Source organism: Vigna umbellata, chromosome 1 (genome assembly GCF_029865625.1).
Source record: "Vigna umbellata cultivar VRB3 chromosome 1, Vumbellata_1.0, whole genome shotgun sequence".
NCBI lineage: Eukaryota > Viridiplantae > Streptophyta > Magnoliopsida > Fabales > Fabaceae > Vigna > Vigna umbellata.
The window spans coordinates 33111096-33126114 of NC_142165.1; the positions used below are offsets into that span (position 1 = coordinate 33111096).

The 15019-nt window shown below is 34.7% G+C and overlaps 1 protein-coding gene and 1 pseudogene across 1 annotated transcript; both read left to right on the top strand.

Annotated features, from left to right (window-relative positions):
* The first annotated feature begins 5047 nt into the window (after positions 1-5047).
* Positions 5048-5524, top strand: LOC148205200 (uncharacterized). The gene is made up of 2 exons (XM_088103655.1): positions 5048-5239; positions 5324-5524. Exons 1-2 carry the CDS (start codon positions 5048-5050, stop codon positions 5522-5524), a joined length of 393 nt encoding a protein of 130 aa, XP_087959781.1.
* Positions 5525-11828: 6304 nt separating this feature from the next.
* LOC148205201 (uncharacterized) lies at positions 11829-13620 on the top strand (annotated as a pseudogene).
* Positions 13621-15019: the final 1399 nt, after the last annotated feature.

The following is a 15019-nucleotide window of genomic DNA, read 5'->3' on the forward strand; positions in this document are numbered from 1 at the left end:
GTAATCCACTTGGTACCTCTTTGGGAAATATATCATCAAATTCCTTTAAAAGTTTTTGCAACCCCTTTGGTAGAGAACCAAGTTCATGAATGATTGAAACAAATGCCTCTTTGCAATAAAGAAGGAAATGAGGTTGTCCAAGAAAAAGATTTTTTGGAAATATTCAAGGTTTGAGGTTGGACAACTTCATGGGCTGAGGCATGGGTTACCAAATTCTTTCTTTCTTTCTTATTTTCTTTTTTCTTTTCTCCATCCAACTTCTTCTTAAGAATGATCTGATCCTCTCTTAGTTGTGAAGGTGTAAGAGGACACAAAATAATTTTCTTTCCTTTGTGTTGAATGGTGATTTTGTTGGTGACTCCATCATGTAAAGCTTGTTTATCATATTGCCAAGGTCTTCCAAGTAATATGTGCCCAGCTTCCATTGGTACTATATCACAAACAATTTGATCTTCATATTTGCCAATGGAAATAGGTACACTTACTTGTTCTTTAACTACTATTCCATCATCCTCTTTGATCCATTGAAGTTTGTAAGGTTTAGGATGAGGAGTAGTGGTTAAGCCAAGCTTTTCTACCATTCTAGAACTACAACAGTTGCAACAAGAGCCACTATCCACTATCATTGAACATGTCTTTTCTAAAACTTTGCATCTTGTGTGGAATAGGTTCTCTCTTTGTGACTGTTCTAATTCTACATGTTTACTTTCCAGGAGTCTCCTTACCATAAGTAAGTCACCATCACAAGGTAAAGCTTCTTCTTCTTCAGAAATGGATGTTTCAGACTCACTATATGAAGAACCCTCACTTTCACTCTCATGCTCAAGGATGTAAGTTGACTTTCTATTGCGGCACTCAGATGCATAGTGCCCTTTTTCCCCACATCTAAAGCACTTAGTCTCCTTACTCTTATGATCTCTTGAAGGTTCTTTGACTTTTTCTTTTCCTCTCTCTCTCTCTTTGTCTTCATATCTTGGCTTGGTTTGACTACCCTCCCTCTTATACTCTTTCTTATGGTAAGAACTATGAGGGTAATCTTTCTTGGTGGAGCTTTTCCTCTTTAGTTGTTGCTCAACCCTCACACAAAGTTGGACTAACTCATTGAGATCATTGTAGGGTATAAGTTCAACCCTATCTCTTATGTCATAGTTAAGTCCACTTTGAAACCTAGCTATTGTTATCCTAGGTTCTTCTCTTATCCCAGCCCTCAACATGAGTAATTCCATTTTTTGTCTATATTCCTCAACACTCATGTTCCTTTGTTGGAGTTTATGGAGTTTATCCATTATCTCCCTATCATAGTAGGCTGGTACATGCCTCCTCCTCAAGGCAGTTCTTAACTCATTCCAATATCTAATGGGAGGTAAGTGTCTTAGCCTATAATCTTTGACCAAGGCTGTCCACCAAATTAAGGCATAGCCTTGAAAGCTTAGAGAAGCCATAGTGACTCTCCTTTCATCATCTATTTGGTGGCACTCAAACAATTGTTCAACTTTCATTTCCCACTCTAGATATTCTTCCACATCATCCTTTCCATGAAAAGAAGGTAGATCAATTTTGGGCTCTCTTGGATGGTGTTCTCTCACTCTATGATGTCTTCTAGGAGGCATTTGGTAGTGGTCATCATTGTGATGACTACTATATTGCTCAAGCTCACTAGAAGATGATGATTCTTCTCTTCTCCTATGGGGAGATCTCTCTTTTCTTTTGTCTTGATTATTCAAAAGTTGACTAATCATGTCTTTTAGCTCACTAATCTCTCTATCCCTTTGTTCAAATTTTTGTTGAAATTCTTCCCTTAAAGAACTCTCACTATTGGGTTTGATGCTACCTTGCACACTTGATTGACTCATTCTTGTCAAATGAAAAAGGTTTTTACAAGGTTTTCAAAATATTTGACAAAGAATGAATGAAAAGATTTTCACAATTTTTCTTTGTTTTTGGTGAAAAATTTCTTAAAGAGATTCTAAAGGTGAAAGATGTATCTAAGTAGCCCCCAGGAAGAAGAGGTGAGTCACTAATGGACAAGCTTAAAAACCAAGTTCTTCCTTAGCCAGAGTTTCCTTAGAGTTATCTTTTACCTAAGTTTCTAATTAGAAATTCTTCAAATTCTTTTCAAATGTTATGGACCTATAACCAAAGAAAGGTTGACTAAATGCTATGCAATCCTATATATACCACGGAGACTTAAAAACAAAAAGATTAAGCAAGAAATTAAAGAAAGCAATAAAGATGCAAGAATGTAAATGCTAAACGGCCCTAAGTGAAAGTGCAAGTGACACTTGGAGCCCCTTGACACACTTCCACACTAAGAAAACGAAATTGCACTATTACAATGTTTAAATGTGATCTTGGAATTGCTTCAAGAGCATTTTCCCAAGTCACTTAGCCAAGAAATGAAAATCAACTTTAAACAACAAAGGTTCCGTGATATGTGGTGTAAACAAACTTAAAAGAAGGCCTAAAACTAATGTAAGCTTCACTCTCTTGCTGCTGCAGATTGCTACTCCAAAACAGGTTGCACTTCAAGCTTTTCTGGTGTATTTTTAGCTGCTGGAACAGCAGAGTTGCAGCTGCTCAAAAGCTCCCTTTTTGTTCCCACTTCAGCTCCCTTTTCACTTCCTAATATGGTGCCTCAGTAGGGAAAGGTTTCTGCTTCTGGATGCCTCACAATAGTTACCACAGCACCTCAAGATTCTAGTCAAACACACCAAACAGAATTAGCAAACTGCACCAGAATTTCAAACCAGATTTTTTTTTTGAATGTTTGACAATTTGGAAGCCAAGAATGGGAAATCAAATGGGGACAGGGATGGAATAACAGAAAGCACTCAAAAGGAACCTAATAATGGTACTAGAACAGATTAAGAAAGCAACAAAAATAGAAATAGCAGATCACAAACTCATCCAGACCAAACTGTTTGATATTTTACCAAAGTGTTTGTTAAAATTCCCCAATGAAAACCAGATTTGGTGTTTGGGGTTTTTAACTGCCAAAAACTGGATTGCACGATTCAACAGGCTTTTTAACACTTGCTCTGACTTATTTTGATCATTTATTTTCAATTTAAAGTAATGAACCAGCTCTTACTACAATCCAGAAATGAATTTGAACAAGAATGACCAAAACAGTTGCTGGAAAATGATTTCTGCACCAGAAAAAGTGGATTGAAATGGTGGTTTTAAACCCAAAATTGATTGGAAGTGATTCAGCAGTTCAATTGATGCATCAAACAACTTTGTATCATCATTTTAAAGATGTTTAAACATTGAAACAGCTAGAAAACAGATTGCAATGTGAATTCACTGGTGCACTTCCATTTTAAAGGCAATTTTAAGGTTTAAAAAAGCAAATCTGCATATAGGCTAGAAAATGACCAAATGAACAGTGCAAACAACTTTGGAATGACAATTTAAACTTGCTCAAATGTTGTAAATGCACAGAAATAGCAAGACTCAACAATTCACCCTTGCTATAGCCTATTTATGCAGCAAATTCCCACCAAAACAGCACCAGATTTAAGAACCTTGTGGATATAAGGTTGGACAGTACACACAATGACTCTAGAGAATGTTATTATACTGAACTAAGCTAGGATTAAAGTGCTTAGTATGAATAAACTCAGACTGGACTAAGCAAAGAAGGGTAGCACGGTGAAAAGCTAGAACAGAAAAAAAAAACAAACTGGACAGCAAAGGCTACTGGTTTTTAAGGCAACCAAGCTATGCTAGATGCATTTCCTTGCTTTTAATGGTCTGCCACACCTTTAGCCACTTCCAATAACAGCAAACAAATGTTTACCAAGCAGCAGAATCAAATAAAATCAGCTGAAACAGATTTCAAATTTTAAAACCAGATTTGAATTTCTTGAGCAGATTTGAAACTAGAATTAGTTTCTAGTGCTTTTGCTTCCATCACCAAGGCTAGAACATGTTCTCATTGCCTTATTTGGTTGATTTAAAACTTTTCCAGCACTCTAAACTCAAATAAACCAAAATGAAACCCAGCAGAACAGAAAACCAAAGTGAAACAGAATTAAAACTGCAAATATGGACTGCACAAGACTAAAACATAACTGGAATTGAAAATTAAAGATGGAAGAGATATAAACAAGAATGATTCACCGTTTAAAATGAGTAAAAACATGTATGAATACTGGAAACACAAAGAATGCAACAGGAAACACAAAATTAATAACTGGAAAAGCACAAAACAGAAACAAAATTACTCAAAACAGAACTGGAAAACTGAAACAGAGATCACAACAGAATATAGAAATGGAGTGCAAAGATGGAGGAATAGCTTAGCTCCTGGTGCGTGGATGACCTAAGCTCTGATACCACTTGATGGAATCCAATTCCCAGCTGGAAACGTGTAGGAAGAGGTTCCAGACCAGAGGAAACCAGTAATGAATAATGGTGCAGCGGATGGATGAATTGATGCAGTGTTTGAGGTGTTTTAATGGAGGAGAGGTGTATGGGTGAAGCCTCACAGCTCAGAGGGCCTTCCTACAGAGGAAGGAAGCTTGAGGAAAGGAGAAGAAGTAGCAATTCAAAGGTGACTTAAGAGCACAAAAGCTGGAAAACAATTTCTGCAGCATATCATTAAGCTCAAAAGTGAATCAATACAAGGAAAAGGCCCTCTTATTTATAGGTGAAGAGGAGCCTAATTTCTAATTCTAATTCCCTCCTAAATTCAAATTATTCAGATTTATTTTGATCAAGCAAAGTCCATGCCTCTGTCCAGCTCATCCAGCAAGGTGTGTGCTTCTTTCCACATCAGCCACTTCACGTGGAAAATGTTGGTGCATGCCGTAAGCACCTCCTTTTTGGCTCCTTGCTTGATTCTATTGATTAATCTTCTTGGATGGCTCAATCATAGTCTCCAAGATTTATTAATTCCTACAAAACAAAGTATAAGTGCTTTAGTTAAGAGAAGAAGGATTTTTATAAGTAACCTTCCATAGAAGCAAAATAGTATGTGGTCCTTCTTCCTCTTGAATCCTCTTTGTCATTGCTCTAGTAAGAGGTCCAATGTGCATCTTAGATGGTCTTCCATCAGTTAGTCTATGGAAAAACATGTCATTTGCCAGTGGAGATGGAGTATAGAGCTTTATGGGCAATAAAACTCTTGAACTTTGATCCTTTTGACACTGCTAACAGAAGAAGAAGGCAAATTCTTGAGCTTGAAGAGATGTCTTTGCATGCTTATGATTCTTCCAAGAATTACAAAGAAAAGGTAAAATTTTACCATGACAGGAAACTAGTAAAGAAGGTTTTTCATCCAACACAGTAGGTGTTATTGTTCAATTCACGTCTGAAGATTTTCCCTAGAAAATTGAAGTCTAAGTGGTCTGGGACGTTCACAATTAAGGATGTCAAACCACATGGGGCAATTGAGTTGTTACATCCTACTTCTGATGATCCACAAAGAAGTTGGATGGTTAATGGGCAACGTCTCAAGCATTATTTAGGTGGTGAGGTTGAACGCCTTTCCACAGTCTTGGAGTTGGTTGACCCTTGAGCATAATGGTGTCAAGATAGTGACGTTAAATAAGCGCTTACTGGGAGGCAACCCAGTTCTCTGAACTTATCTCTTTAGTTTATGATATGTTTAATTCTTTTTAATATGTACTGTACTTGGCCTAATGAATTATGCTTGAATGGTTTGGATAATGTGTTTGTGATGAGTAAGGTTTCTTGTGCTGCTTTATTGTGTTTATTGATGTTGAGATGATGCATGGTCTAGTCTTATAGACAGGGGGTTGCTCATGATTGTTAGAAATTGATGCATATTGTGGATAATTTGCGGGGCTCCAAAGTTTTTGATTGATTGAATGCTATTGCTTTGGAAGCATGATTGATTTTTCCTAATTTACTATGATTGAACCACTTGTTTGCTTGTTACACATGATCAAGGCCATGTTTTTCTTCTCCCTTAGAGCCAATTCCAATAGGTGAACCCAACAAAGAATAATGTTTCTCTTTATCCTTTGAACCTTGAGCCTAAAGTTGAAAGTTGAAAAACCCTTTTTGAAATCCTTACCTTGAGTTAAGTAGAGTATGTTTATATGGTAATGGAGAATGATTCAAGTTTGGGGTTGTGAGAAACCGAAAAGAACTTTGTGGAATTCATTAAAGAGCATTGAGCAAAAACAAAAAGCAAAAGAAAAGAAAAGAAAGAAAAGAAAAGGTTAAGCTCAATGCAAGTAAAGTTGGAAATGAGTTCAAAATTGGTTTCTCACATAAAAGAAGAAAGAGAGTTGATTGTTAATGAGAATAAATGAATTGTGGACTCTCTTAACTTAAGGATTTTGTTGTGTAGGAAAACCAATTTTTTTCTTAGCCCGGCCTCAATACAAGCTACAAAAAGTCCTTGTGATAATAACTTGCTTGTGAGTGTGTTTGATATGTGGTTAAATGAAAGGAAAAGTTGATTCATGTTACATTCTGATAGTATCATGTAAGAATGTCACCTCACTATACACCTATGAGTTTGAGTGGAACACTTTGGAGTGCTTGAGTGAAACACTTTTGGGTGCTTGAGTGAAACATGTCTTTTGCTGAGGAATAGTTCCATGCACTATAGGATAACATTCTTGCCTGCCTGTTGATCATTCATGAGTTTGCATCTATTATATATTGTGAATATGTGAGCACCACAGTTGAGCTTGTTTGACTAATGCATCAATGCATCTTGACTGATATTTTTATGATAAACAATTATGAGTGATTACTTGTCCTAAAAGAAAGTGCTTTGTGATATGTTGAACCATTGAGGAGTTGTTTAGGTTCAGTCACATGTTGTTTTGCTTGAGGACAAGCAAAGTTTCAAGTTTGGGGTTGTGATAACGGTTGATTTCATCGTTATTTAGGATTAAATTTGGATAATAAATGAACCATTTTTGACTTAGAAGCTTGCTTGTTCTCTTGTTTTTAGCTTATTTTAGTGAATAAGGGAGTTGAGGTTATATTTGAAGATTTTGTAGGAAACTGGGATGAATTGGAAGAGGAGTTAAATGTCAAGAAGTTGGAACTCAGAAAGGACCAAAAGAGCACCAGAAGAGAAGGCTGCTAAAGGTCGCAGGACGCTTGGGCGACCTTTTCTAGGGCCCTCAGCACAAGATGCCTCGCACTCACGCCTGAGCACCCTTTCAGGGACGCTGAGCGCCAGTCCTCAAGTAACGTTTCATGCCTGGGCGCGCTTCCTGGGGAGCTGAGCGCCACTCCTCTCGCAAGCTCGCCTTGGCGCCCTAAGTTGGGGCGCTGAGCGGTGTCAACATTGGCCTATGATCTAATTCAGCTGTATATAAGGACTTGGACGTCCTAGAGAGAGTATCTTTTGACATCACTGACATAAATTAAGATTTTTCCAACTCTCTGGAGGCAGAAGTGGATGTGGAAGCTCTCCTCCTCAATTTTTAGGGTTTATCTTTCATTCTCATTCCATTGTTCATCTAGTTTCTCCATGACAAGGGAGAACTAAAATCAATTTGTTGTTGGGGATGATGTAACCTTGTGAACTCTCATGTATTTGAATTGATTCCAATTTATGTATGCTTCTTTCATTAATTGTTAGGGTTATTCTTCTTTGCTCTATGCTTGTTATGTTTAACTCATTCATGACATGATTATTGGTTTTCATGATATGGACACATACGGGGAACCCTAGATCTGGAGAATTGCTTCCAAAAGCAATATTGCCCAGGGATGGGGATAGGAGGTTTGGTCGTCTTAAGCTTCTAATCATAATGCAGAATTAATTATTAGGGATGCAAGGGATTGTGGTATAGTAATTAAGGATAGGCTTTCTTCACCGAGGGATCAGGTTTTAAGTACTTTAGAAAGTGACGTTAACAATTGAATGAAGAAGATGAATTCTTATATGCATGAGAATAAACTAGGTGAAAAATTAGAAAGCGACGTTAACAATCTCATAATTACAATATCATTCATTCACCTTTGTGTTTTTCTTCAAGTGATAAAAAATGTATTCATATTTACTTTCTTGTTTTTGCATTCAAAATTATAAATTGTTCTTAAAAGCCTTAATTAGTTAAGTAATGACATGACTGTTTAGTGTCGTGAGTCTCTTGGGAAATGATACTTGGTCTCAAAATTATAAATTGTTCTTAAAAGCCTTAATTAGTTAAGTAATGACATGACTGTTTAGTGTCGTGAGTCTCTTGGGAAATGATACTTGGTTTTACCAATTATTATTATTTGATACGATTCGGTACACTTGTCGAGGTCTTAACACTGACCAACACATTAGCTTAGTTTACTCTTGGTAGAGATAATATAGATGTTGTGTTAAGGTCACAGGGCAGAACTATTAATAGGCAAGGAATTGGTTTTGTTAAAATAGAATGACTCAGTTTCGCACACCAAGAGGGGGTGTGAATTGGTGAAGTGTAAAAAACAAAAGATTTTAAAATCATTTTCACAAAAATTGATGCCTTTATACTTTTCTTGATATGCAAGGTAAAAGATTTTCAATGCAGCGGAAACTTAATCGAACAATTATAGAATGTAATCGATTTAATAAAAGAGAGTAGGGATCAGAAAATTCAAACATTGAGTTTTTATACTGGTTCGGCCAAGCCTACATCTAATGTCCTTCCAACCACGGGAAACCAATGCACTATACAGATCAAGCTTTTTACAACAAGGTTTTTATAGAGACCTCACATCAAAAATATAAAACACCTCTCTAACCCTCTAATCTAATATAGGTAGTCAACAACAAGACCAACAAATCAAGAATCCCCTCTTCTATCCTATAACCCCTTTGAGGCACCCTCAAAGTCAAGAACACACACGTTCTTCTTCCTGTAATAACAACAGGGAACTCAAACCAATCTTCACGAGATTGCATAATATGATCACGTAGTTACACCCAAGTGTGCATATTTGATCAGTCTTTGAAACACAACAGTCTTGTTCTTCAAGAAATCACAAGTTGTTGATCACCATGGTCAATCTTGTTTCTTGGAGATTTTCCTCTCTTTCAGTAAGATCATAGCTTTCTGTAAATGATATGAAATTGTTAGAATCACAAAAGTTCTTACAAAACTCAAATCTACGTTAATCTATAGTATAACACATATCAGTCGCATTTTAATCGATTGAGCTACTAACGTAATCAAATATAACAATCAGTTATAACAGAATTAGCAATAGTTAAAACAATAATTGAATGTACAATTAATGCAATCGACTATCATTTAATGCCTGGTCAACATATTTAAAAATATGACCCTTATGTTAGTTATTACCAGCATTTAACTGATTTTCAAAACATCAACTAACTTATTCGCATACATAGTGCATGCATTCGATTAAGTGAAATATTTTTGCATAGTTTTGAAAACTTTTCTCTTTGAAAAAGCTCAAAGCACACTTCAAAAGAGTTTGTGCAAACACACGAGTTTTAATCGATTCACCCCATAATGTAATCGACTTAAAATTGTTGTTTTGCCACACATTTAAAGTTCAACCATAGTGCTTGTGATTTTTCTTTTCCCGAAAACATATGTCATACATACACATATAAAATCAAATATTTCACACAGTGATATGCAATGAACAACACAAACATAGCTCAAACATGTTCTCAGATATGCTTTAACAGATTTAACACATTAAAGAAAAGCATATGACATGTAAACATAGAACATGTAACACATAATATACATGTGTTATTAATTATGCGTTGTCATCCTCAAAATCTTAGATATTACTAAGATTGTGGGTTAAGCTAAACCTGTGCTCCCCCTGTCAACAATCTCAACAATTTTAAGGCTAAGAATGGAAAAACTAACTCTAAGAAATTTATTGATATAAGCAAACCTATTTTACTGCAATACTATTGGCCATACAGTAAGGAATTGTTATTATAGGAAAATTGGTGTTCCTAAAGAGAAAATTCCTGTGACTAGCAAAAAAGGCCCCAAGTTTATATGGGTACCTACAACAAAACCATTTACAAGTTTTGCATGGAAGTAAGTTGATTCAGAAGCAAAGAGCGCTCAAGGATGCATTTAAAATATGAACATATCAAAGGTTCTAGAGCAACTATCTGTGATAACATTTGTTTCTGTAAACTCAAGCATCCATGCATCCTTGTTGTTGTTTATGAATGTATGTATAGTGTATGAATGATGTGTGCTTGTTTGTTTTAAGTATTTGGATGAAAAACATCTTTCACGAATTTTAACCGATTTCGTTATTAGTGAAATCGATTGAACTATTTGTATGTGCTTTATGTGTTATCTGAATTTTTGATGCAAAACTTAATCGACATCAAAATTAACAGAATCGATTAAAATGTTTTATTTTAGTTTTCAATTTCTGGAATTTTAAATGGACTTTCTGCTTCTAAAAGTTATGAATGGGCCTGATGCTCAAAATAATTGATGCACTGTCTTATAAATACTTGATGTATGATGAGTCAATATTTTCTTGACTTTCACTTAGCTTATTGTACTACATTTAATTAGGGAATTGTGCAAGAATGTCCATTATTTCCCCAATTTTGCTATTTGTGCTTATTTTGCTCAATAATTCTTATTTTGATTAATTTGAATGATCTCAAGCTAATTATTGTCATTATTAAATATAGGGGAAGTTTTGGAAATATATTTTGGGACATTAAAGGGCTACCACCACTAGTGGAAAAATACATTTCTATGACGACCTATTATGATGGATAAAAATTATCCATCATAATAGGTTGACTGGTGGCAGAATAGTAATAAAAATAAGACATATTATAATGTAGATTTGTAAATAAGTTATAATATGAAACGCGATGGCAAACTTGTAAATAAGTTTAAGACATATTATGACGTAGTTTTGTATATCAGTTATAATATGAAATGTAGTGGCAAACTTGTAAATAAGTTCAAAACCTTTTATTATGTAGATATATGCTCCTGTTGGAATATCTTGGTGTATTATGACGGAGATTTAGAAATCAGTTATAATATCTCTTCCTCTCTAATTTTTCACATTTCCCTCTCGCTATCTCTAATTTCATTTCACGTTCCCTGTCACTCTCGTTCCTCTCTTACCCTTGCATTTTAGAACACTCTGCGCATGTGCTTTTCTCGGAGATTGCTTGTGCCTCCGCTACCTCTTCAGTCATAAGCTTTCATTTATGCTCCATGTTTGGAAATTGATTAGAAGTAAATATTTTTGTATACTATTATTTTGATTTTGGGTAATATTTCAAGTTGTTGTTTGCCTGTAGAAAATAACTTATCCTTGGGTAATTTTTAAAGATTCATTGTCTATGAACTCATTAATTGTGTATCTCTAAGCTCCCTTCACTGTTGTGCAACTGTTCTTCTGATGAGAAAGCTTCATAAGATGCAGAAATTACAGTACAATGTCCGATGTCATTTGGATTGAATAGTCAAAGACAAAACAACTAAGAAAAAGAAAAATTGAATATACTCTAATTTTAACATCACACATCTGTCATTTTTTTAATAATTTATTATTTATTTGTTATTAGGCTAATATACACTAAATCCAATAAAAAAATACATAATTTGTGTCAATGTATCATTAACTTAAATTGAATTGTTATCAATTAATTAGTGAAGTAGCAAACAAACAAACCATTTAACTAACACAAAAGAAGGACTTCATTCAACCAAAAAAAAAGAAAAGAAAGGTATGCAGGTCAATACTTTCTAAATCAGTTTTCCTTCAGAAAAATTTAAGTTTTCTACAATTTGTTTTCTACAAAGCCTAACGTTAAGTAAATGTTAAAGTGTCACCACTTTCTTGGTTTCAGTTCATTGGCGCAGAACGTTAATATGGACCAAAGTTGGATAAATTCTAAACAAACAACAGAAGAATATGAGAGAGGAGTGGAACAATTTATTGAATTTGCTACGAGGAATTCAGCAAATAATAATGAAAGATTTTATTGTCCATGTGTGAATTGTTTGAACGAGCGGAGACTACCCATTGCAGTAATACGAGAGCATGTTTTTTGTGATGGGTTCCTAAGGAGCTACACCAAGTGGACATGGCATGGTGAATTAGTAGAAGTGACAATAGCACATGTGTCTTAAACTGAAGCAGAAGAAGTGGATTTCGTTATGGAAGATGGTTTGGAGCAAATGATCGTGATGTTGGAGATGATGTCATTGCAAGATCACATATGTATGAAACTTTGTGTAGTGATGCAAAAATGCCTTTGTATTCGAGGTGCATTTTAAGTACACTCGATTGTCGGCAATATTAAAACTATTTAATGTGAATCCAAGAAATGGGTGGAGTAATAAGAGTTTCACCGAATTGCATGAGTTAGTGAGTGACATTCTTCTTGAAGGTAACACGATGCCAACATCTAATTATGATGCGAAGAAGATATTATGTCCAATGGTTATGAAGTGTAAAAAGATTCATTCTTGTCCGAACGATTGTTTTGTATAGGAAGGAATATGAAAAGTTACATCATTGTCCACATTGTGGGTTATCAAGATACAAGAAAAAAGATGGTGCCTTCGAAGATGATGTGAGGAAGGGTGTTCCAGCAAAGGTGTTGGGGTATCTTCCTATAATTCCAAGGTTTAAAAGATTATTTGCTATTGTCAAAGATGCAAAACTCATTAGATGGCATGCAGATGAACGTAAAAGAGATGGTCAAATAAGGCATTCAACTGATTGTAGTCAATGGTAGACAATAGATTCAATGTTTCCATATTTTGGAAATGATCCAAGAAACCTTAGACTTGGACTTGCTACAGATGGAATGAACTCGTACGGTAACTTGAGTAGTAGACATAGCTCATGGCCTGTCATGTTAGTGTCTACAACTTACCTCCTTGGTTGTGCATGAATCGTAAATACATCATGTTATCTTTAATGGTTTCTGGTCCATGACAACCAGGAAACAACATTGATGTTTATTTAAGCCCGCTAGTTGAAGATTTGAAAATGTTGTGGGAGGAAGGCGTTGATGTGTTTGACGGGTACACAGGCTCCACTTTTAAGTTGCATGCCATGTTATTTTGTCCAATCAATGACTTTCCAGCATATGGTAATTTTAGTGGGTATAGCACAAAGGGTCACAAAGCATGCCCTATATGTGAAGAAGGCACGTGTCACCATCAACTTAAGCATGGAAAGAAAATGGTTTATATTGGACATCGAAGATTTCTTAGTGCAAACCATCCTTTTCGTAAATTAAAAAAAGCATTTAATGGATGTCAAGAAAATGAAATAGCTCCAACACCTTTAAGTGGATTAGAAGTATATGAACGTGTAAAGGACATCAATGTTGTGCTTGGCAAGACAAAAAAGTAAGCCACAACAACAAACATATGGAAGAAACGATCAATCTTCTTTAATCTCCCATATTGGAGAATGCTTGATGTGAGACATTGTATAGATGTCATGCATGTAGAGAAAAATGTGTGTGACAGTATTATTGGAACACTCCTTAATATTCAAGGCAAGACAAAAGATGGTATGAAGATTCGCTTGGACTTGGTTGAAATGGGAATAAGAGAACAATTAGCTCCACAATCTCATGGCAAACGAACATACTTGCCTCCAGCATGTCACACATTATCTAAACAAGAAAAGAGAAGTTTTTGAGTTTTTACGTGGTGTGAAAGTTTCGCATGGTTACTATCTATGGATTTCTTGATCCTATTATAATTCAAAGTGTAGGAAATAAATCAGAGGAGATGCAAAAGTACATGATAGAAATGTTTGAAAAAGTTGGTAAAGAGGTGTATTTAGCACCTTACTTGCATAAGTAAGTACATAATTTTTGAAGTTTTCATGACTAGTTTAAAAGTTTCTTTTAATTAATATTATTTTAACCCTTAGGGGTCATTGGCAATTCCTAGTTATTGTTCCTGATCGTTCTCTTGTAGTTCTCTTATGTTCCTTGCATAAGAAAGCTAACACATTGTCCATCAAAAATATATTAGAGGCGTAAGTTTTCCTTTCTATTTTGATTCCTTCCTATATTATTATTATGATGTAATGGATGTCTAAATTTTTTATAGGTCTTTGGAAGCTCATTCAAGGTTGCGGGGTGTTCCATCTGTTTCTAGGAAGAAAATCCAAATAATCACACCTAATGTAAGAGAAGTTGACCTTCCTTTGTTTTGTGTTTTGTGATTGTTATTTTTATGAGGAATTGGTTGTGTTGTTGGTTTTGTGAAATGTGGTTTAGCAAAATATACAAAGCTACATGGTGCAAAGGCTAGCTAGAGTATAATATGATATTTTGTGTCTTTGGTTTGAATGAGTCTTGATTATTTGTATTTAATTTGCAGTGTTGACGTCAATTTGGCAGCTATGAGTGTGGGCATTATGTAATGAAACACATGCATACCATTAGTTGTACAAACATTATTGAATCATGGAATAAGGTATTAAAATACTAACTAAATACTTCTCCAACTATTCATTACAATATTGTTTTAACACTATTATTTTATTTGTAGATCTTTAATGATTCATCTCCCATGGAAGTTGCTGACATTGAAGACATTTGAAGGAACTGGGCTTCTTTTAGTTTAAGTGTTAGAAGAAACTTGGCTACAATTCAATAGTGGATGTACATTAATGTAATATTTGGATTTATTATATAGTTTCGTGTATAAATGATGTATTAAATATTATTAGATTATTTTTAATGTTTGAAATGAATTATATTTTGTTAGTTTCATTAAATTTGTTTATTTGACGCTATATTGATTATAAATTGATTGGATGAGATGATAATACAGAAATATTATTATAATTTCATTAGATGTCAAATGTAATAATCATTTTTAAAAAAAAAAACATATATTATGACGTACTAAAGAATGTACCTTATGATATGTTGATCACATATTATAACGTACAAAAATATATACGTAATAATAGATCACATATTATAACGTAAAAACAAATCTATGTCATAGTATCTCTCGCCTTTTTATAATAGACAATTGAAAATTTGTCATAATAAACTGCGCATATTATGACGGACTTC

What these genes read in the sequence shown, in the direction of transcription:
- LOC148205200 (XM_088103655.1), top strand. Translation starts at nt 5,048, where the DNA reads ATGGTCTTCCATCAGTTAGTCTATGGAAAAACATGTCATTTGCCAGTG. An exon ending in CCAAGAATTACAAAGAAAAG is followed by an intron (nt 5,240 to 5,323) that starts GTAAAATTTTAC and finishes TCACGTCTGAAG; the next exon opens with ATTTTCCCTAGAAAATTGAA.